The 22,932-nt window shown below is 54.9% G+C and overlaps 2 protein-coding genes across 13 annotated transcripts; one reads left to right on the top strand and one right to left on the bottom strand.

Annotated features, from left to right (window-relative positions):
- Positions 1-963: 963 nt before the first annotated feature.
- On the top strand, positions 964-8,269 carry Cdc34 (cell division cycle 34, ubiquitin conjugating enzyme). Its single transcript, XM_004866025.4, has 5 exons — positions 964-1,347; positions 3,615-3,701; positions 3,878-3,975; positions 4,109-4,243; positions 7,681-8,269. The coding sequence occupies exons 1-5, from the start codon at positions 1,171-1,173 to the stop codon at positions 7,886-7,888; spliced, it is 705 nt and encodes a 234-aa protein (XP_004866082.1). The 5' UTR covers positions 964-1,170; the 3' UTR covers positions 7,889-8,269.
- On the bottom strand, positions 7,803-22,893 carry LOC147821181 (uncharacterized). 12 transcript variants are annotated; one of them, XM_087201432.1, is made up of 10 exons: positions 22,218-22,380; positions 16,146-16,622; positions 15,819-15,959; positions 15,663-15,733; positions 13,811-14,331; positions 13,167-13,312; positions 12,680-12,795; positions 12,273-12,364; positions 9,363-9,441; positions 7,803-9,033 (listed from the first exon to the last, which is right to left on the bottom strand). In XM_087201432.1, exons 5-10 carry the CDS (start codon positions 13,854-13,856, stop codon positions 9,021-9,023), a joined length of 492 nt encoding a protein of 163 aa, XP_087057558.1. In that variant the 5' UTR covers positions 13,857-14,331; positions 15,663-15,733; positions 15,819-15,959; positions 16,146-16,622; positions 22,218-22,380; the 3' UTR covers positions 7,803-9,020. The 12 variants fall into 12 exon arrangements, 1 of the variants encoding a protein (XP_087057558.1); XR_015447489.1 differs by having other exon boundaries at positions 7,803-9,441; positions 12,273-12,479; positions 13,684-14,331; XR_015447485.1 differs by lacking the exons at positions 7,803-9,033; positions 9,363-9,441 and adding an exon at positions 10,906-11,389 and having other exon boundaries at positions 12,273-12,479; positions 12,680-12,866; positions 13,684-14,331.
- Between the last annotated feature and the right edge of the window lie 39 nt (positions 22,894-22,932).

Raw genomic sequence — 22,932 nt, forward strand, 5'->3', positions numbered from 1 at the left:
TCAGGTTGGGCCCTGTCCCGGGTTATGAGGAGTCCATGCTGCCTGATGCGTGCTGCATGGGGCCCCTGTTTTCGGCTCCATTCTACAGGAAACTGAGGCCCAGCCATGTGGAAGCCGGGTGCGGGCCTGGAGCCCCCATTCTTTTTTTTTTTTGGACAGGGTCTCACTACACAGCTCAGGCTGGCCTTGAACATGGTGATCATCCTGACTCAGCCTTCCAAGTGCTGGGATTACAGGCATGGGCAACCACATCTGGCCTTTTTTCTTTTTTCCTCTTTCTTTCTCTCTCTCTCCCTCTCTCCCTCCCTCCCACCTTCCCTGTCTCTCTTTCTTTCTTTCATGCCCAACTACACCCGGCATTTTTCCTCTTTCCTTCCTTCCTTCCCTCCTTCCTTTTTTTCTCCCCAAAACAAGGTCTCATTATATAGTCCAGGCTGGCCTTGAACTCACTATGTAATCCAGGCTGGCCTCAACCTCACATAGATCCTCCTGCCTCAGCCTCCCAGGTGCTAGGATTACAGACGTGCACCACTATGCCCAGCCCCGAAGACGCCATTCTAGACCTGGTCGCCCTCTCCGCTGACCCAGAACGACCCAGCAGGGGCCTCACCCGCCCTTCCTTTCCCAGGCTGGTAAACCGAGCCTGAGCCGCAGCCTCCGCAGTGGCCCCTCCCGAACCCCGCCCAACTCCCGCCCACAGCTCCACCCCCCGCGGGGATGTCACAAAAAAGGCACCCAAAGCCGCAGGGACCAGGCCAGACGGCACAACCCAGTCCTTCCCGCGTCCCCGGGCACACGCGTCCGCGGAGCTAGTCCAGGCGGCGCGGGAAAGGGGACTCGGCTTCCCGGCGTGCCCCGAGGGCAGGCGCGCAGGCGCAGTCGGGCCCAGCGGAGGAGCGCAGGCGTACTCAGGGAAGAGTTAGCGGGCAGGGCCGAGGGTGGGCGGTGACTCCAGAGCGAGTGGAGCGTTCGGAGTTTCCTAGCGGCGGCGGCGGTGGCGGCGGAGGCGGCGGCGGCGGCGGCGGCGGCGGCGGGGGCACAGAGGAGGAAAGCGGCGGCTCACCTCCGGCCGGCGCGCGGCCCGTCCCGTCCCGCGAGATCGCGGCGGTCCGGGGAACCGGCGCGCCCTCTACCCCGGGCCCCTCCGCCGCCCCCGCCGCTACCGCCGCGATGGCTCGGCCGCTGGTGCCCAGTTCCCAGAAGGCGCTGCTGCTGGAACTCAAGGGGCTGCAGGAGGAACCGGTAGAGGGCTTCCGCGTGGCTCTGGTGGACGAGGGCGACCTGTACAACTGGGAGGTGGCCATCTTCGGGCCCCCCAACACCTACTACGAAGGCGGCTACTTCAAGGTGAGCTCGGTTTCCCCTGCGTCCCAGGTTCCTCGCTTTGCCCGCCCCCGCCGCTGTCAGTCGCCCCAGCAGCCTCCCCTGGCTCCCTGAGCCAGCCCCACCTCCTGACAGCCTAGGCTTCCTCCATCACCCAGAGGGCAACCGGGCCCCCTCGCTTTGTGCGGGTGTGAGGCGCTCGCTGACCTCACTTCAGGGAAGAGGGCACTGGGAGCGGCTGGCACGGCCACTGCTCGGTTCCAGCAGGGGCCCGGATGGGGCTTGGCAGCCAGACCTGTTGGAAAGCGGCCACCCTTCCCCAGAGCGGGGCCCCTCCCTGGCTTTATGTAACCTGTGCCCTCGGGAGCATAGAGGCAGGGGCCACTGCGCCCACACTGGTCCCCCAGCCACACCTGGGGCTGCTGTCCTGTTCCCTGCCTGCAGCACCCCGGGGGACCCCTATCTCCCCGGCCTCCCTCTCTCTAGTTCCCCTGAGCAGGTGGCTTCTTGAGGCCCAGATCTTGCTTTCTGGGTTGTTTCTTCTGCCCCTCTGGTGGTTTGAGGCTGAAAGTCTTTGGTGTTCTTGTTGTTGGGAGCAGGGAGCCAAAGGCTGTCCCCCAGAGTGGCTGTGTATGTCTGATGTGACAAAGAACGAGGGCAAAAATCAGGGCAGTTTTCTTGATCTCTCAAACCGAGCCCAGCCAAGGCCTTGGACTCCTTTGGGGGAGTTTGGAGCCAGAGGGAGGAGGCAGGGTCTCCCCGCTTGTGAGGGGAGCGGGTGGGAGGGAGCTGAATCCAAAGCTCGTCTGGCTGCAGAGGTGTCTGTGTTTGCACTGCACCTGCCCACTGGCCATGAGCCCGGCAGCCTTTTCTACTAGGAAGGTATTCTTTTATTCATTTGTGTATTTATGTATTTAGTTTTTTCAAGATAGGGTTTTGCTGTGTGGTTCAGGCTGGACTTGAACTCGCATTGTAGTCCAGGCTGGTCCCCGACTCCTGATCCTTCTACCTCACCCTCAGGAGAGCTGGGTTTACAGGCGTGCGCCAACTTGCCAGGCTGCAGACTGATTTCTTGAGTTGCTTTCTTTTTAATTTTTATTTTTTTTGGTACCGGGGATCAAACTCAGGTCCTTGAGCTTGCACAGCAGGCGGTGAAACCACTGAGCTAAATCCCTGGCCCTTGAGTTGCTTTCTTTTTTTTTTTTTTTTTTTTTTTGGTACCAGGGATCGAACTCTGGTCCTTGCGCTTGCTCAGCAGGTGGCGAAACCACTGAGCTAAATCCCCGGCCTTGAGTTGCTTTCTGAATTACAGGAAAAGGGTGAGGTGGGGAGAGACAATGTGGACATCCTTGCCTCACAACTCAAAACAGAGTCTGGGATGAGAAACATTTGAAGTCACCAAATGGTGTAAGCAGCACACCTAACTTCTTTTGTCTGCTTGGGGGAACAATGTGGGCTCTGCTCAAAGCAGGGTTGACGGTTGCAGCAGTGGTCTGGAAGGAAAACTCAGAGTTCCCCAGCAGCAAGGGATTTCGATGGAGCCTAACCTAGGAGGATTAGCTTCTCCTTCCAGAACAGGCCTCATGCCCAGAGGGGACTTTCTAAAGACTGGGTAGTGGAAAGGCTGGCCTCCACCCCTTGGAGCTTGAAACACCTCCAGGGCCCTGGCCTTGTAGCTGGGGATCCCCAGGGAAACAACAGGGCTTCCTTGTTTACCTGCTGAGCCCGTCCGGACAGTGGGCAGAGTCACAGCCTAGGCCACTGGAGCAGCTCTGAGAGGGAGGTGGTTCAGATCCTCCCCTTGTGGCCACCCAAATGACAGGAGCAAGGCAGTGACATGGAACACGTCTCCCCCAGGGCCCAGGGTCCTGCTGACTCAGCTCCCCCACAGCCAGGTGAATCCATCCATGCCAGCCTTCCCTCAGCCTGGACACTAGGGTCTGCACGGGCCACACGCCTCCAAGGGTGGCCTGGAGCCACTGCCAGCTGATGGCATCTGCTGATAGGGGCCTGGGTCTGGACCACCCAGGGTCACAGCCCCCAGAGAGCTGGCACCCATGTTCTAAAGTGGCCACCTGGGCCTAGTCTGGCCAACTGGGCTTGGTGGTAGCTGGGATCAGCTCAGGTGACTGAAAAAGTCAAAGCAGCCTGATGTGGGTGATAAATAGGAAATTCCTATCCCTCTGGGGACACAGCCTTCGGACACCAGTGCTGGAGGGCCTTGGACACTAGTCTGCAAAGTGAGTCCTGAGGTTCTGGCCCCCCTGAGCACCCTGCTTTCTGCCCCTCAGGCCCGGCTCAAATTCCCCATCGACTACCCATACTCCCCACCAGCCTTCCGCTTCCTGACCAAGATGTGGCACCCGAACATCTATGAGGTGAGCCCGTGCTGCCATGCATGCATCTGCACACTCGTAGACACGGGCACGGGCACGGACACATGCACGCCTCCCATGAGGAGCGCTACACACGCGTGCACACATACCCACATCCCTCAGCCTGTGCTTGCCAAGTGCTGGGAGCCAGCTGACCAGTGCTACTCTCCTCCTCGCAGACAGGGGATGTGTGCATCTCCATCCTGCACCCCCCAGTCGATGACCCCCAGAGTGGGGAGCTGCCCTCAGAGCGGTGGAACCCCACACAGAATGTCAGGTGAGGGCACCACCTGTCCCCGGCCCAGACCCTCGCGGCACCCCCACTGTATCCCAGCTTGCGGCTCCTCATGTTCTGGGGTGCAGGTTTTTGTGTGCCTGGTGTCCCCTTCCCTGACCCACCGCTCCCCCAGGACCATCCTCCTGAGCGTGATATCCCTGCTGAATGAGCCCAACACCTTCTCGCCGGCCAACGTGGACGCCTCAGTGATGTACAGGAAGTGGAAGGAGAGCAAGGGCAAGGACCGCGAGTACACAGACATCATCCGGTGAGCGTCGGGGTCAGCCAGGCCCACAGCGCCTGTTACCTTCTCTTCCTTAGAAAAGCAGGCGGCAGGGCCGGGGATGTAGCTCAGTGGTTTCGCCACCTGCTGCTCAAGCGCAAGGACCCGAGTTCAATCCCTGGTACAAAAAAAAAAAGAAAACCAGGCAGACAGCAGCTGGGTGTGGTGTCGCACACTTATAATCCCAGAGCTGGGGAGGCTGAGGCAGGAGGATTGGCAGTGGGTTTGAGGCCAGCTTGGGCTATATAGTAAGACCCTGTCTCAAAAAACCACAAAAACGGGCAGGGGCTTTAGCTCAGTGGTTCTGCTACCTGCCTCAAAACCGCAAGGACCCGAGTTCAATCCCCGGTACCAAAAAAAACCCCACAAAAACAAGAAAGAAAACCAGGGAGCTTTGTCTCCTCCCGGTTGTAAAGGAGTTAGAGGTTTGGGTGTGCCTCATGGCACACACGTACACTCAGAAGGCCGCCAGGTCACCGCTTCACGCATGTTGCATCGTGGCTGAGCCTACATGCCTGGGCCACTATCCTCGGGATGGTGGCCTTTGTCACACAAGGCCAAAGCACTCAGCTTCCCCTTCGTGTGTGCCTGAGGTCATTCGATAGGCATGCTTTTCAGTTTATTGCCTGTATGTGGCTCACATATGCGGTTTTGAAACTGTAACTCTTTTCCAAAGGAGGAGAGGAGACTCTTGTGGCCCTCCCCGAGGGGACTCCTGGCCATAGAAGCAGCTTGCTGTGCAGGCTTTGTGGTGGCCCCGCTGCCTCACCTGACCCTGCCTGTCGCCATTCCCAGGCAGGGGTAGGTGGCGTCCCTGGGTAGGAAGTGGGTCAGAGGAGGGACGGCGAGGCCTCCTTGGCCCTGCCCATTGTCCCTTCAGTGGGGTGTGCTGGCTACTTGTCTCTTAGGTTTGGGGATTGGTTGCTTGGTTTGGTTTTGGGTTTTTTGGTGCTGGCAGTGGAACCCAGCACCTCGCATATCCTAGGGGAGCACTCAGCACAGAGCCGCACCCCCAGCCCTGCTGGCACATTGTTTAATGGGCTTAACTGTTCACCAGGTTTATTCCAGGTTTCTTTTCACTTTGTTCTTCATCTTTTAATCAGAAATAACACCTCACACACCAACCACTCCACCCAAGAGGAGGCAGGCACGTCCACACCAGCCCTAACCCGAAAATGCACACAGTGGCTCCATTATTCCCTGTGCTGGCACCAGCCCTCTGCTCCTCAAGGCTGGGGAGAGTGGACAGCGCACCTGTCCCCTGCCAGCCCAGACCCCAGTTGGCAGCATTTGGCCAGGCAGCGGCCAGCAGAGGCAGGCAATGTGCCTGCACCTTCACAGGAGCCCTGGCCATGTGGGCCACTAGCTTACAGGATGCAGATGAGGCCACCAGGGTGTGGGATAGGGCACAGGAGCAGGCACAGGGCAGGGCTTCCCCAGGTGCTGCAGAGGGGCACTCCTGCACCAGAATGCAGAGAGAGCTGAAGAGGCCTCACCCCAACCCTAACCCAGTGATTAAGGTCTTCCAGTGGTTTTTTGGGGGCTGAGGTTGTCTGTTTGGTTTTGGTGAGACAGGATTGGACCCAGGGACCAAACCTTTATTCTTTATATCAAGACATAGTCTCTCACTTAGTTGCCCTGGAGCAACTCGAACTTGTGATCCTCCTGCCTCAGCCTCCCAGAATCCTGGAAATACAGGCGTGCACCAGCATGCCCAGCTTTATCCAGAGTTTTAATTTTACTCAAAGGGAGTTGAGGTGTTCAGTGCCTCATGCTCACTCTGGGCTCCATCCTTAGCGCTGTAGATACAAATAAATGAATTTACAAGTATGTTTTTTATCCATAACAGACTGGTGCTGTACAGGCCACCATGTTAGGCAGGTCTGTCAGGGCAGCACACGAAGTGACTCAGCCTCGGTGGCTCACCATCTGAGCATGTCATGTGCCCCAGGGGCTGCCACCAGCCCGCTGCCAGACCTGCCCATTTCCCTTGCCTGCCCAAGGTCTGCCCTGTGATCCTCTTGTGTCAGCCTCCCAATAGCTCAGATCACAAGTGTGTGCCACCATACCCAGCTACCCTTGGTGTCTTTTACACACAGGTATTAACACGCACACAAGTCCACTTGTGGGGAGAGGACAGGCAGAGGCCCCTGGGAGACCCATGATCTCTGTTCTTCCATTGTCCAGGTCCCTTTTCTCTGAATAGAATCACATAGGCCCTGCTCTCCTGCAGGCCTGACCTGTCTCCATTGGTGATTCTTTCTGGTTTTTTGAGGGGAGGTTGGTTTTTTTGAGTCAGGGTCTTGATGTGTAGCCCAGGCTGGCCTCAAACTCATGACAATCCTGTCCCAGCCTCCTGAGGGCTGCAAAGATGGGCGTGCACCACCTGCTCAGCTATCTGTTGGTGCTTCTGTGGTGTTTGTGCAGGAGGAACTTCTTAAACTTGAGCCGTGTGTGAGCACATGGAGTCTGCGTGTATTTGCCACATGTGCCCACGTCTGCGTGTCGGAGCACAGCGCTGCCCGCCAGCTGTCACCAGAGCCATTGGCACTGGGTGTCCTGGGCAGCTGTCCTGGCCACCTTGCGCCAGCCCCCACACATCCCAGGCCCATGTGGTCGGCTCCCAGCCCAGTTCTCCCCGGCTGCCTCCAGTGAGGTGCCTCCCCCTGAGATCCCAGAGCAGAAATAAAAACCGGACTATTTTTATCCTCAGTGCTCCCTGTGGGCCGCTCCCCTGTGCCCACATGGGGGCTGCAGAAGCTGTTCTCTGCCTGCGTCTGCATCTGAAAGTGTGAGTTTCAGCCTCAAAATAGACCGTGTCCCTGCACAGTTCCAAGCAGCCACTGGAGGCAGAGCCCTGGCCTCGTCAGGGGCACAGGACTGGGCTCTGGGGTAGAAAGGGCCCTGCACAGAGCCTGTGGGGTGTGGTGTCTGTCACAGATGCCACCAGGGAGGGCTCAGCCCCTTCCCATTGTCAGTGTCCCTGGACGCCTGTCGTCTCTACAGGAAGGACTCAGTGTGTCTGTCCCCAGTAGCCATGGGGCCCTACACCCCTGGCTGGGTTTCGGGAGCCTGCGTCCCACAGCAGCCCGGGCACTGCAGTGATGCTTCGGCCTGTGCTCCCATCTTGTTTCCTCCCCGCTGTGTCGGGTGGCACCCACAGCACTTACATCTGGACCTAGCTTGGTGGCGTCTCCCATTCTGGACGCTGACATTTGCCACCTCCCTCCCTCCCTCCCCGTGCAGGCCCATTGTCCACTGCCTGGCCAGCCCTAGCTCCTTCCTCCTCCTTCCTCCCCGAGAGCGGGGCCACCACCTGGCTACCTGTCGACATCTGCTTGGGGCTCCTGGCCACTGTACAGTGCACAGGGATCAGGGCTGGCCGCGCCCTGAGCGGTGTCCTCACCCACTCCCTCCCCCAGGAAGCAGGTCCTGGGGACCAAGGTTGATGCAGAGCGCGACGGCGTGAAGGTGCCCACCACACTGGCCGAGTACTGTGTGAAGAGCAAGGCACCAGCGCCCGACGAGGGGACGGACCTGCTCTACGACGACTACTATGAGGACGGCGAGGCGGACGAGGCTGGCAGCTGCCTGGGGGACGAGGACAGCTCCGGCAACGAGGGGTCCTGACGCTGCACCCCGAGAAATAAACTCTCAGCTTTTACCTCAAGAGCAGCCTGGTGGGCTCGGCCCGCCCGCGGACTACCTCACGGAGCCCACGTGGCGCCTCCTGGTGGGTGGTGCTGGGCCCCTCCCTCCTCCCCGTGTTCTGGCTTTGCCTGTGCTGCAGAGGATAGTAGCCGCCCAAGGCCTGGGCTCCAGGGACTGGCACGGCCCAGCAGGGCCTCAGTGAAGCCAGATGGGGACAGGTGACTCGGGGGGTGGGGAGCAGGACCTACCGCCCACAGCTCAGCCAGGAGCCACAGACTCGTCCAGCGACGAGTGGTCGGTGACTTGAGGCCCCTCTCCTCCACGCGTTTTGTTTGAGTCTAAATAAAACTGCTTTATGAAGAGGCAGATGCTCTCTTGTGGGACGAGGCGGCCAGGCGCTGCTTGTCACCAAGGACTGCAGCCCAGCTGAGTCCCACCACACCAGCCAGGTCTGGGGTTGGTCGGAGGGTCCCATCTGGGAGGTCAGGAGTGGGCAGGGGGTCCTGACTGTGGCACTGGAGAGCAAACCCAGGGCCTTTGCCCTGAGACACTTCTCCACCCCTTTTAACTTTGAATCAGGGTCTCGCTAAGTTGTCCCAATTGGCCTTGATTTCCCAGAGTGCTAGAGTTGCAGACAGCACCACCTTGCCACGCAATTTCTGTCTTTTCTTACAGCCAGGAGGCCACCCAGGCCACAGCCCAACCCACCTCTTCCCCTTGGCTCTGTGGCCCTGTGCTCTCTGAAGGACAAAAGAACAAATGAATCAAGCAAAGGGGGAGGGCTGGGTGGGCTTGTTAGTGTATAATGGGTGTGGCTTCCCTTTGGAAAGGTGGGAAGGTTCTGGGGACACGTGGAGATGGTTCGCAGCCATGCGAATGTGCTTTTTCTGCAAAAATGCTTAAGGTGGTCTGTTTTGTGCATCTTTTTCTCACAATAAGGAAAAGGCTGGATGTGGTTGTTCCCAGTATAATTGCAGCTCTCTGGGAGCCTGAGGCAGGAGGATCGGAAGTTCAGGCCCAGCCAAAGCACCACAGCTTGCCAGTATCCTGTCTCAAAGGCAGTGGGGGACGGGGAGTGGCAGGGACTGTAGCTCAGTGCAGAGGCCCTGGTTTAATCACAAATACTGAAAAAAGAAAAGGCAAGAGGCAGGCTGGGACACATTTGAGTGCTGGAGTGCCTGCCTAGCATTCACGGGTCCTGGATTCCATCCCCAGCACACACACAAAGATACAGTGGTATACACCTATATCCCCAGCTGCTGGGAAGGCAGAGGCAAGAGGATCACAAGTTCAAGGCCAAGATGGACAATTTAGATCCTGCCTCAAAAGAGCTAGGAGTATAGCTAAGCAAGCACTCTAGGTTCAATTCCCCAGTACAACCACCCCCCCACACACAAAAGGGAGCTAGTGAGAGGAAAGGAGGGAAAGAATCAAAGCTGGGCTTTGCACACACCTCTGATCCCAGCATTTGGGAGGCTGAGGCAGGAGGGTTGCCATGAGTTTGAAGCCAGCCTGAACTGCATGTTGAGACCCTGTCTCGAGAACAAAGAAAACGTCACATTGATACAAACATGAGACGGGAGTTTGCACACTGTCTGGAATACTTGTTAACTTTTTAGGTATGACCATGGTAATGTGGCGTGATCTCAGAGCCCCATCCTTCAAAATACTTGTGGGGTCCTGGGGATAGGGCCAGGGCTCACCACTGAGTCAACACCCAGCCCTGGAGACCCTATGCAGGCAGGCTGTGGGAGAGAAAACCAGGCCGAGGAGGAGGAGGGAGGAGGGCACCCGTATGCAGGGTGGGGCTGTGAATGTCACAGTCCCGCAAAAAGAAGAGTGGGGAGGCCATGCCAGGCCGGCTCGTTCCTGCTGCTGCTGTGGGTCCTCGGGCACCATGTGCCAGTGAGCAGGAGCAGGAGGGTGGCACTGAGGCCCAGAGCTCTGCTACCCTGGGGGCTGTGGATGATGGGAACAGCTGCAGGTGGGAGGACCAAAGATGGGAAGGAGCTCAGGGTTTCCCAGAAATGGGGTCTCCAGGAGGGGGAGTCACACGTCCGTCCTGATTGAAAACGTGTAAATGAACAGCATGGCGGTACACACTTGTGACCTCAGTACTCAGAGGCTGAGGCAGGAGGATTGAGAGTTCAAGGCTAGCCTAGGCACACAGACCCCATCTCAAAACAAAAAGAAACATCTAAATTATGAGGGCAATGGCCACAGCGGTGTGAGAATTTCTTTTCTAACAGAAGCTGTAAGAATTTCCTTGTAGCTGGGTGTGATGGTGCCCACTTCTAATCCCAGTGGCTCTGGGAGGCTGAGGCAGAGGAATCAAGTTCAAGCCCAACCTATGTGACTTAGACCCTGTCTCAAAAATAAAACAGGGAGGGCCAAGGATTTAGCTCAGTGGTTTCGCCGCCTGCTGCGCAAGCACAAGGACCCGAGTTCGATCCCCAGTACCAAAATAAAAAAGGAAAAAAGGAAAAAATTTTAAAAATTAAAAAGGCGTAGGATATAGCTCACTGCAAAGGCCCTGGGTTCAGTCCCCAATCCTGCCAAAAAGAAGGGAAAAATATGTGGTTGATTTGCTGTGACTGTTTTTTAAGGGGCTCAAGACTGAGGTGGGAGGGTGAGAAGGAGGTTCACTTTCTGCTGATAACTTTTTAAATGCTGTGCCATCTGCCTGGAGTACATCGTCAAAAAATAGAATGTTTTGAAAGCCTGTCATCCCACACTTGAGAGGCTGAAGCAGGAGGATCACAGTGCACAGCCAGCCTGGGCTACATAGCAAGACCCTGTCTCAACAACAAAATACTAAAAACTATTTAAAAACAAAGTGCAGGTGGTTAGTCAGGGGCACAAAATTTGTTTTGCAGAGGATGGAAGCTTTGGAACTCAGGTGGTGGTTGTACCTCTGCAGACAGAACTTCCGGTGGGGCGCAGGGGAAGACACCCCGTGAAGCTGCTGTGGGGGTGAGGCCACTTCAGAAGAAAGATGAATTTTCTTTTTTAATTTGATTGAATTTTGGTGTTAGCAGACAAGCTACAAAAATGAGAACTCCTCCATGTCCAGCAGTTGCTGTCGTGCGGGGCGTGCTTTTACAGAACCGTCAGAACCGTCCAGGGCTGAGCGGCAAATGTGCCATCCTCCAGCTCCCTCCAGGTCCTGAGGGGCCTTTGAGACCTCATGCTCCATGCTTCTTGCTCTAACCGTGGCTGGCAGTCAGGATACAGGACCCAGGAGGCAGGGCTGTTAACACCCCATGTTTTGGACCAAGAAACCGGGGCTCAGCATAAAGAGCCCACCTAGGACTGCCCAGGTGGTCACTTCCAAAGCCCTAGGCTGGGCCAGGGCGGGAGCCTGGGAGTGTGAGATGGAAGGCAGGGAGCGAGGTGTCCGGAACTCTGCTGGCTCGGGGAGAGTGGGCTTCGATGAATTGGGCCTTTAATATGATGGTGCCTTAGTTACTTTTCTCCTTGCTGAGAAAAAAATACCCAATACCTAAAATTAAACTCCCATGTGTGAGTGCATGAGGCTTTGGGGAGACATCTAGACACAGCATAACAGATAGAAGCACAGGTTCCACCCATCCACGTATCATTCAATCATCCATCCATCATCCATCCATCCACCCATCCATCCACCCATCCTTCCATTGCCCTCCCCAGAAGGCGACGCGCTGGACAGATCCGAGGCCAGGACTGTGGGAGGGCCCGAGGCTTCCCCCACTCCCACCCATACCTGGATACATGGTGTCCCCCAGAAAGGTCATGACCACCAGTGCAGCGGGCCCTCATATACCCACAGTGCGTGCTGACAGCCACCCACTGCCTGGAGCACCCGTGAGTACCCCACCACCCCTGCCATCCCTGCGCCCAAATCCCCACAGCCACCAATGGGGGCTCTGAGAGACCTCAGCCAGCACAGGCAGGGGCCCTTCCCCTCTCCAGAGGCAGCTTCACGCTGGCGGTGTCCTGGCTGGTTTCACTTGTTACAGGGAGGCCTGCCTCCTTCCAAGCAAACCGATTTGGGCCACCTGAGGCCCCAAGGCACACAGGAAGGAACCCGGTCCCTGATGCCATTGAGAAGCTGCTACATTGCCAGGTGTGGTGGTGCACACCTATAATCCCGGCACCCAGGAGGCTGAGGCGAGAGGATTTCTGTGAGCTAAAGGCCACCTTGGGCTTTATAAAGTTCAAGGCCAGCCTGAACTGCATAGCAAGACCTTGTCTCAAAAAAAGAGAGAGAGAGAGAGACAGAGAAAAGCTGCTAAATAAACCCACCCTGGGGCTGCTCTGCCTCTGGACTGGCCAGTAATAGATGAAGCCAAAGTAACCAATAGGGATCTGTTGGCTCACATACCTGAGAAGTCCAGGAGGTCTGGCTTCAGGTGTGGCTTTCCATCGGGTGGCAAGGATGGATCCCTGGCGTCCTGTGGGAAGACTTGCCTCTCCCTGGTTCAGGAAAAGCTCTGAAAACTGGTGGACACACCCCACGCCAGACTGGGCTGGGCAGGGGCGGGTTCAGGGGAGGCTGAGGGTGATGGTCACAGTGGCACACTCTGGGGACCTGGTGTCGGCAGGAAAAAGGAGCTGATGGTGGCACTGGGGCTCCATGAGGCAAGGGCCCAGGTCTCGGCTTCCACATCAAGCCAGCTATGTAGCACCTGGACTACGTGCTGCTGCCCAGGCTGGACCACGACCTCATGCTGCTGAAGGTGCCAGGGACAGGGGCGGGCAGGCTGAGCACGACCCTGCAGCCCCACTCACCCCCTCGTCTGTGCCTGCAGCCGAAAGGCAAGGTGAAGCCCCACAAGAAGGTCTGGGTCCTGGACTTGCCGCGCTCGCTCCGTACCACCCAGAGGAATGTGGTCCACCATGACTGGCTGGGGGTACACAAAGAGCTCCCCATCAGCACACTCTGCCAGACAGTGATCGACCCCAAAGGCCAAGGCCCCTGCAACATCCAAGGGCACCTCTTGTAGGGGACAGGGTCATCTGACCTGGTGGGAGGATAGTGGGAGAGACTAGCATTTGCCTGGTCCTGGGCTGCAGAATTGAGGCCCAGAGAGGTTGGGGAAGAAGCTCAGGGCCACACACCCAGGAAGCCACAGAGCCCTGGTTCAAATTCTAACAGCAAAGACGAGCTACCCCACGGCACAGCACATGCAAAGGCCATGGGGTTCGAATGAGGGAGAACAGGACAGGGGAGAAGGGAGGAGGCGCACATGCAGCTGGGAAGTGGCCCCAAGCTGACCTGCTTTCTGTCCCCCCTGACAGGGTGACTCCGGTGGGCCTCTGGTGTGACCAAGGCCAGGTGGCAGGATTTTTGTCCTTTACTTCCCTGACCTGTGAAGATGTCTTCAAGCCACCGGTGGTCACCGCCTTGGCCCGCTATGTGTCCTAGATCAGGAAGGTCATCCACTAGTCATCCCACCCTCAAGCCTGAGGCTCAGGGTGACCAGACCCCTCCCCGGCCAAGTCTGTTCTGCAAGGGATTACAGGGAGGTATGGGGAGGAGCAGGGACTGGGTGTGTTGCAAGGGACAAATAAATTGTGATGAAGAATCAGAAAGTAGGGCTGGGGATTTAGCTCAGTAAGCACAAGGACCCGAGTTCGATCCCCGGTACCAAAAAAAAAAAATCAGAAAGGTTGGGGGTGCAGCTCAGTGTTGAGTGCTTGCCTGATATGTGGGAGGCCCTGCTTTCAGCCCCAGCACCCAAAAAGCAAACGAACCCAAAAAGAATCCAAGGGCCAGACAAGGTGGCACAGACCTGTAATCCCAGCACTCAGGAGGCTGAGGCAGGAGGACCACTGAGAGTTCAAGGCCAACCCAGGGCTATGTAGCTAGTGAGACCCTGTCTCAAAAACAAAGCAAAGAATCTGTGAGCCTCTACCCACCTTTAAGCTCAAGTGGCCTTTCCAGGCTCCTTCCAGCCAGGGACATAAGTGCCAGCAGAGGGTGGCACCAGCCAGCACTGGGGGCCTAGACGGAGCCCGGACGGCAGGCATCCTGAGCCACTGGAGCTGGGTATGTGCGGCTGACATACGGGTTGCGGCGGGGGGGGGGGGGCTCGCACAGGATGTCCCCACTCTCCATCGCGATATTTGATGTGTGGCATGTCCACAGAGCTGAGGGGTGTGGTCCAGTGGTTTCAGCACAGTGTTGTGCAACTTTCAACTCTGATTTCAGAACTTTCCACCACCCCAAAGAAAGCCCCATCCGTCTTCACAAGCAGTTCCCCGTCCCCTCCCAGCCCCAGCACCCTGTCCACTTCCTGTCTCTGGAGTTGCCTGTCCTGGGCGTTTCCTGTCCGAGGAGCCCACGCTGTGTCCTCTGTGTCTGGCGTCTGTCACTGAGCACGGCGTCCTCAAGGTCCGTCCACACTGTGGCGAGCATCACAGCCTCAATCCTTTTATGGCTATAAGGGAGGAAAACATACTCCCTGTACCCTCCTAGGATGTTTAACTGGGGTGTGAATTAAATTGACATAAAAGAGTGCACAGGAGAACAGAGGCCCACAGAAAATGTGAGGCTTCACAAAGGGCCAGGCAGTTGCAGCTCCTGCTCTGACCTCTAGGGGGCGGTGACAAGTTCCAGGAGGGCAAGGAGGGCATCTTGGGTTGGGTAAGCACTGGCTTGTTACTGAAGCCTAAAGCTTCTTGGGCTGGGCAGGGTGGCACAAGAGAATCACAAGTTCAAGGCCAGCCTGGAAAGTTTAGTGAGCTCCTGTCTTGAAATTTAAAAAGAATTTTTTGGTTATTGTCTCTTGAGACAGGGTCTTGCTATGTAGTCCAGGCTGGCCTTGAACTCGAGGCGATCCTCCTGTCTCAGCCTCCCGAAGTGCTGAGATTGCAGGTGTGCACCACCACACCTGGCTTCAAAATTTTTGAAAATGTTTAAAGTGCTGGGGTGTAGCTCAGTGGTGAGTGGTTGCCTAATGGGTTTGAAGCCCTGGGTTCCATCCCCAGCACATACCCCTGCCCCTCAAAATGAATTTACAGCATTGTAATTTAAGATCTTAATTGGCTTTTTTGTTTTGGTACTGGGGGTCCAACTCGGGACCTTTCGATTGCAAGGCAGGCAGTGGAACCACTGAGCTAAATCCCCAGCCCAATTGGCTTTATTTTTGATTCTGTACTTCCTCCCAGAGACCTAGGCCCATGTGGGGCCACTGTCCCTCCAAGGCTCCCAGGAAGTCCTTCCTGTCTCCTCCTTTCAGCATCCGGGGCTCCCATTTACCCTTGAAGTGTGGCCTCGTCACACCATAAATCGGAACAAGTGTCGCAAACAAAACCGGTGCAAACAAAGCTGGTGTTATATAGACAGAGAAGGGCTTGTACAAAGCAGAAACAAAAACAGGAAACAGCTGGGTGTGGTGGTACATGCCTATAATTCCGGCATTGGGAAAGAGCCTGAGGCAGGAGGATCACTGTGAGTTCAAGGCCACCCTGGGCTACATGGTGAGTTCAAGGGCAGACTGGGATCCCTAGGGAGACCCTGTCTCAAAACAAAGCAAGACAAAACAACCAGAGGCAGGTTGGGCATATTAAAAGTACTCTGTCGGGCATGCATGGCTGGTGGTGCAAACCTGTCGTCTTGGGAGGCTGAGGCAGGAAGATCACAAGTTTGAGCTCAACCTGGGCAATTTAGCAGCTTAGTGAGATCCTAGCTCAAAACAAAGCCAAAGGGCTGGGGATGGAGCTCGATGCGAAGACCTGGGTCCCATCTCCAGTATTATTTAAAAATTACCTCCTGCAGCCGGGATGTAGCTCAGTGGTTCCACTGCCTGCCTGGCAAGCGCAAGGTCCCGAGTTCCACCCCTGGTACCAAAAAAAAAAAAATTACCCTCCTACTACAAGGTCTGTCATTTTCTTGCAAGGAATTGGGGGTTGGGGCCTCACTGACCTGAGGCTGGAGCAGGTTTTGGACTTTCGCCTGTATCTCTACCGTTCTGATTCCCAGGTAAGATGAATAGCTTGGCCTCCGCTGGCTCCCTGGGACTGTGGCCCAGGTAACTTCACCTTGGTGTGTAGCTTGGTTTCAGTACTGGAGATCAAACCCAGGGCCTTTACCACATCCCTAGCTCTTTTTATTTAATTTAAATTTTTTTGAGACAAAAGTCTTTCTATGTAGTCCAAGCTGGCATTGAACTCAGTATGTAGCCCAGGCTGGTGATCCTCCTGCTTCACCCTCCCCAGTGCTGGGATGACAGGTGTGCACCCCCACACCTACCTCTCTTCATCTGTTCATCCTCCACAGATGTGGGGGCCATCTCCACCTGTGGCCTACTCTGCTGCTTCCCCAAGTCTCGGCCTCCTCCAGGCTCTCGAGGACCATCCCACCAGGCTGCTGGTCCTGGTGATTGTTCCTCAAGGCTGGTTGAGAGCCAGGGAGGTGGAGGAGGAAACGGCTGCTCTGTTGGGGCTCCAGCCAGGTCCTCAGAGGCAGCTGGACATCCTCCCAACTCCTCCTCCCAGCAAGTGCTGGGGAGGCTCCAGCTGGCTGCAGATCAGTGGGGACCAGGCTGGGTGTACAGGACAAGGCTTATCTCTGGCCCCAGGCACATCCCTGCCCAGCCCCAGCAAGCAGGGGCTTAAAGGGGCCGTGAAGCCAGGCTTGGTGGCACACGCCTGTCATCCCAGCACTTGGAGGGGTTGAGGCAGGAGGATGCCATGAGTTCAAGACCAGCCTGACCTACATAATGAGACCCTGTTTCAGAGAGAGAGAGAGAAAAGGGAGACAACATATGAGCCATTGGTTCCAGGAACAAGCTGCAGCCCCCTGGGGACAGGAAGGACCCCAAATGTCAACCTGGCCCCACCTATGACCCAAGACCCCTCCGTGGTTCTGAACGGTGTAAAAGGTGAAGAGTCTCTGAGGGTCTCATTTGGGCAGGGGTCACCTGGGAGTTGGATGCCATGCAGGAGTGGCCTATGGCAGCCACCACTGACCACAGCCCGATGACCCCCAAACATACACATTTACCTCCAATTCCAAGCCCAGAGCTCGAGACCCAGGTCTGTGCAGGGCCATGCATTGGCCTCGGGGGCTCCAGGGTCCCTCTGGCCTCCCCCAGTTCCTAGGGGTCCAGATGTTCCTAGGCCTGTGGCGACTCATGCTTGTCTCTGCTTCCGTCATCAGTTGTCACGTGTCTGTCTAGATTTCCATTTTCATTTTGTTTTCTTTCCTTTCTTTCTTTCTTTCTTTCTTTCTTTCTTTCTTTTCTTTCCTTCTTTCTTTCTTTCCTTCCTTCTTTTTTTTCTTGGTACCAGGGATCAAACACTTTCAAGGCAGGCAGCAGAACCACTGACTGAACTAAATCCCTGCTCTGTTTTTGTTGTTTCTGTTCTCGACTTGAACTCACAGAGATCCTCCTCCCTCAGCCTCATTAGTGCAGCTATTATAGGCAGCTAAATTTGGTGGAAATGTTATAGGCAGTCAGACAGGGCTAGGCCCTCGAGTCAGACCAGAGAATGAAAACACATTATAGAGCCGAGGATTTAGCTCAGTGGTGCCTGCATGCCTGGTAAGTGTGAGGATCTGAGTTTGATACCCGGTACCAGGAAAAGAAAAAAAAAAGAAAAACATTACAACTGTGGCTGGAGCCACATCTGTCAAAGGCCAGGCCTCCTCAGTGAAGCGGGCTCATTGGCAACCCACTTTCGGGTCCCCTCCTGTCTCTCAGGAGCTATTTCTCTCTCTTTTTTTTTTTGGTACCAGGGATCGAACTCGGGTCCTTGCGCTTACTAGGCAGGTGGCAGAACCACTGAGCTAAATCCCCAGCCCTAGGAGCTATTTCTCTTTCAATAAAGTTTTCCTATCCTTTTTTTTTTGGTACCAGGAATCGAACTCAGGACCCTGAACTTGCCAGGTGGGTGCGGTGCCACTGAGTAACATCCCAGCCCTAAGTTTTCCTACTCTTTTTTGTTTTGTTTTGTTTTGCTACCAGGGATCGAACTTGGGACCTTTCACTTGCAAGGCAGGCAGTGGCACCACCAAGCTAAATCCCCGGTGGTGTTTTTTTAAAGTTTATTTTATTTTTTGGCTTTTTTTGTTTTTTTGGTACCAGGGATCGAACTCAGGACCTTGTGCTTTCAAGGTAGGCTTGGTGCCACTGAGCTAAATCCCCGGCCCTAGTTTTCCTACTGTTAACCTCCGTTGTTCCTTAGAGTTCATTCTTCCATTTGGAGGAACACAAACTTGGCGTATCTGACATCTAGCAGCTTGGCAGTTATATTTATTTCCCCTGTATCACTGGATGACATGTGTGCGCCCCAATGCCAGGGTCTCTGTGACTTCTTAGGGGACACAGGCTAGAGGCTTAGGATCATGACAGCCAGGACTTGCCAGCAAGTCAGTGTGGGAAAAAAATGAGGAGAGAGACAGAGAGAGGACAACATGTTCCCAAGCGAGAATCCAGGAGAAGGCCACTGGATGTTGATAGCATTATCTTTACAACTTCTCTGTAGGGAGAGGATTTTTCAAAATACATTGTAGGGGAAAAAGAAAGAATCCAGTTGTTAGTCCCTGTGTCAAAGATACCCAAGAAACCTGGGGGCTGAACCTTGAAACATCCGGAGATCCTCAGACTCAGCAGGAGAGGTTGGCTCAGGGTCCCCACGATGTCCCCAACGCCCCCTGCCATATGCAGGTTTCCTGACCACCCACACCCACCGCAGCACCACCGTGGTGGCTGGGAAGGCCAGGAAGGGATGAGACTGCCTTTCTTTTCCTATTTATTTTGCTTTATTTTTACAGTTTGGGCCATCTGCAGCTCATCACAAAGACCACACACTCGTGTGTGTGTGTGTGTGTGTGTGTGTGTGTGTGTGTGTGAAGAGAATCCAGCCTGTGAGCCAGGTATGGTGGTGCACACCTGTGATCCCAGCACTCTAGGAGACTGAGGCAAGTGGATGTCCAAAAGTTCAAGCTCAGCCTGGACAATTTACTGACTTACTGAGACCCTGTCTCAAAATAAAAAAATACAAAAGGCTGGATGTGTACAGCTCAGTGTGAAGGCCCTAGGTTCAATTTCTAGTACTGGAAAAACAAAAAAAGAAAGCATACAATCCATAGCCAAAAGGCCCCAGAACTTGCAATTGAGGAAGTAACTGGTGCGTTTGTACCAACAATCTGCTGTTTCCTGGGGAACAGATCAGTTGACGCAGGGAGGAATGGATGGTAGTCAAAGGGTAGCCCGGTGAGAACTCAGCAGGTACCAGCTCCACCCAGGCGCACCCAGCCCTAAAGCCCATCCTGTAGCCCAGCTGGCGCCTCTGGCTTCCCAGGTGTTGGACTGCCTGCCCCTCCTGGCTCTCAGGCCCCATGCCTCAGAGAGAAGTCCCGGCTACTCATAGCCTCACATCTGTCACCTGGGCACCAAAGGCTCTGCAGGACCTCATTCCCATCCACACAGTGTGAGACTGCCCAACTGCCCCAAAATGTCCACAGACTGGCCCATGGTGACAAAGAATGAAACAGCAGACCGAGGAAGTAGGGTGCAGGCACACTTATTTAAAAGATGTAAAGACAAAGCAGAGTTCCCGTTAGCTGAGGTTCTTTGACTAGGGCAATGACGGGGAACCTTTTAGAGATGAGCTCCCAAACTGCAACCCCAAGCCCACTTATTTATCGCAAAGTGCCAACACTGCAATTAAACCTGAATACTGAGGTTCTAGTTTAGAAAAAACAACTCATACACTTGGTTCGGATGCCAACAGAGAGGGCTCTTCGTGCCCACTGTGGCACTCGTGACATAGGTTCGCCACCACTGGTCTAGAGGATTTTAAGGACCTTCGAAGGGAGCTGGGGCCCTTGTGCAAACCATATGATCTCTATCCTATGGGAACTACACACTTTGTTGTTTGTTTGTTTGTTTGTTGAGACAGAGTCTCACTATGTAGCCCAGGTTGGCCTCGATCTCATGGCCATCCTCCTGCCTCAGCCTGCCAAGTGCTGGGATCACAGGTGTACGGCACCACACCTGGCATGAGATTACATACTTTTTAGGGTCCAATCTAGGCACGCAGTGCTCCCACGGTGCCCATGCAGGGCCCATGCGCCCTTGAGCCCATGGCCTGCCTGATCTTGCTCTGGGGAGATCCCTGACAGCCACTGGCCACTTGGCAGATGTTTTTTAAATATCCCTGCAGGTGGTGACTCAGCAGACTCCATCTGAGGCCACACCCTCACTGACTAATGGAATCCTAACTCCTGTCTCAACAACGGGACCCCATCTGCCCTCATGTGCATGTGCAGCCCTGAAGCCCAGACCCAGGTCCTGAAGGGCAACATCCCTCCAAGGTTCCTCGGAGGTTTCTTAGGCCTTGTCCAAATATGACATCTGCCTGCCTCAGTTCCTCCCACCAAGTAGCTGGGATTACAGGCAGGAGCCACTGTGCCTGGAACCTCCTCTGTCTTATTTTGTTTGGTTAGTTTTGGTTTTTGAGACATGGTCTTGCTATGTGGTTCAGCCTAGGCTTAAACTCACTATGTAGCCCAGGCTGGCCTGGAACTGACTATGGTCCTCCTGCCTCAGCCTCTGGAGTACTTAGATTACAAGGGTGCACCACTGTGCCTGGCTCTTCTGCCCCTCCTAAGGACACTGTCACTGAATTTAGGGCCCACCCTGATCCAGGATCACCAGATAATATCCTTCACCAATTACATCTGCAAAGACCCTTTTTCCAGATAAAGCCACATGCCTGGGCTCTGGGGGACCTATCTTTTGGGGTGCCACCATTCACCCCATCACCACCATCTCTCTCCAGCTGGGGATCTCCTGCCTCTCCCAAGCTCCCGTGTCCAACCTATATCAGGTGGTGACTCTGTGTTGATTGAGCACTTCCTGGAGCTTGCTAAATTCCCCAGGCTGGTCTGGAACTGGCCTCGATCCTCGATCCTCATGCCTCAGCCTCCCAGAGTGCTGGGATGCCAGGGAGGGATGCAGTATTTTTTACTTCCTAAACCTGGCTCCCCTCGGGGGCTGGTCCTAGAAGACAAGGGGCCAGAACTGAGCAGCCCAGGTTGTTGAGAAGCCTCCTGGTCCCCGCACCACACAGGGCTCAGGGAGGCACTTGGCCAAGGAAACTAGAAACTGGGTCTCTGAGGGGGCCCTAGCTGCATTTGTAAACAAAGGCTAAAGGTTCCTGGCAGTGCTGCAATTTCCCAGAGGCCTCGACTTGGCAAGGAAAGGATGGGGCAGGGGGGCAGCAGGGGTGTTTGTGAGCCTGGAGAGACTCTGATGCCAGCTGGCTGCTCCTCCTGTGGCTCCCCCTGTGGCCCTTGTCCTGCACATAGCTTCCTTCTGACCCCATCTGTGTGAATTTCAAGCCCGGGGGCCCGTGGGGTAGGGGCTTTTGGTTTGGTTTGGTTTTTTGCCTCTTGAGGCAGGATCTCTCTGTGTAGCCCATGCTGGCCTCAAACTCCTAGTGATCCTCCTGCCTCAGCCTCTCAAGTGCTGGGAGGACAGGCATGCGCCACCATGCTCAGCTATTTAAGGCGTCTGAGGGTCTGCTGGGCTCTTTTCCCAGCGGTTGCACCATGTTCATTCCCAGCAGCAGTGGGAAAGTTCCCATTTACCACAATCTCACCAGCCTGCTCTAGTGTGCTTCTTAGATTCCAGCCCACTTAGTGGGTGGGAAGTCTCTCACTCTGCATTTTGGTTTTTTTGAGACAGAGTTTCTCTGCGTAGTTCAGGCTGGCCTCGAACTTGTGATCCTCCTGCCTCAGCCTCCTAAATGCTGAGATTACAAACTCGTGGCCCCCTCAGCTTGTGTTTGTTATAAATTCAGTCCTTTATCAGATGTAGGATTACAAATATTTTCACCCCTCCCCCGACTCTACAGATGTCTTTCACTTTCTTGCTGTTCGTCATAGGAAAATGTTCCCCTCCCCTCCCCTCCCCTCCCCTCCCCCCCCTCCCCTCCCCTCCCCTCCCCTCTCCTCTCCTCCCCTTTTCTATACCAGGGACCCAACTCAGGACCTTGTGCTTGTGAGGCAGGCAAGGTGCCACTAAGCTAAATCCCCAGCCCAAGAAAATGGGGTTTTTTTGGTTGGTTTTTTTTTGGTACCAGGGATCGAACTCGGGTCCTAGAGCTTGCGCAGCAGGCGACGAAACCACTGAGCTAAATGCCCGGCCCAAAAATGGTTTTAAATAATTAAGTGTAGGGAGCCCTGGGTTCAATCTCCAGCACCAAAAATTTCTGATTTTGCTGAAATTCATTTTTTCTTTCATTGCTTGTGGGGGTTTTTTTTTGGGGGGGGGGAGTCAGCTTCATAGCCCCAGGTAGCAAGAGTACTCACCTGTTGTCTTTCTTAATCCTCTTTGAAGTTTTGTCCATTGTCTTATGACATTGGGGCCTCAGGGTCCGGATGCCAAACAAAATACAGCACCAGTGACCAGTTAAATTTGAATTTCACATAAACAGTGAATATTTTCTTCATATAACTATATCCAAATATTATACAGAATACTTACCAAAAAACTTCTTTGTTCTTCACCTTGCATTCTAATTTAAAGGCTGTCCACGTATTTCTATTTTAGGAAGAGGAATCTCCCTCTCTCTGAACATTTTTTCCCCCTTTGTTTTGAGACAAGATCTCGGTATGCAGTTCAGGCTGGCCTTGAACTCACTGTACCCCAGGCTGGCCTGGAGCTCAAGGCGATCCTCCTGCCTCAGCCTCCAGATTGTTGGGCTCGGCCTCCCCAATATTAATTAAATAAAATCTAACATTAAAAATTATTTAGCAAAACTTTATTTGAATCTCATCTTCAAAAATACACGGTTTTCACCACTTCAACCCTACAGCTCAAAGCTCAATTTAGAAAGAACGAAATAAGCATCCGCCACGGATCCACCCCGCCCCGCGGGCATCACCCTGGCTTCCCAGCAACGCTGAGCCCCGCCTCCTGGCCGAGGGGCGGACTGGGTCACGTTCCCCAGCTGCTGCCCTTCCGGCTTCCGTAGGTGAGTTTGCTCAGCTGGCATTAACGCACGTGCTTAAGTACGCATGCGCA

The sequence above is a fragment of the Heterocephalus glaber genome, unplaced genomic scaffold, assembly GCF_053883595.1.
Source record: "Heterocephalus glaber isolate CG9 unplaced genomic scaffold, H.glaber_assembly_v1.0 deba00001760, whole genome shotgun sequence".
Taxonomy (NCBI): domain Eukaryota; kingdom Metazoa; phylum Chordata; class Mammalia; order Rodentia; family Bathyergidae; genus Heterocephalus; species Heterocephalus glaber.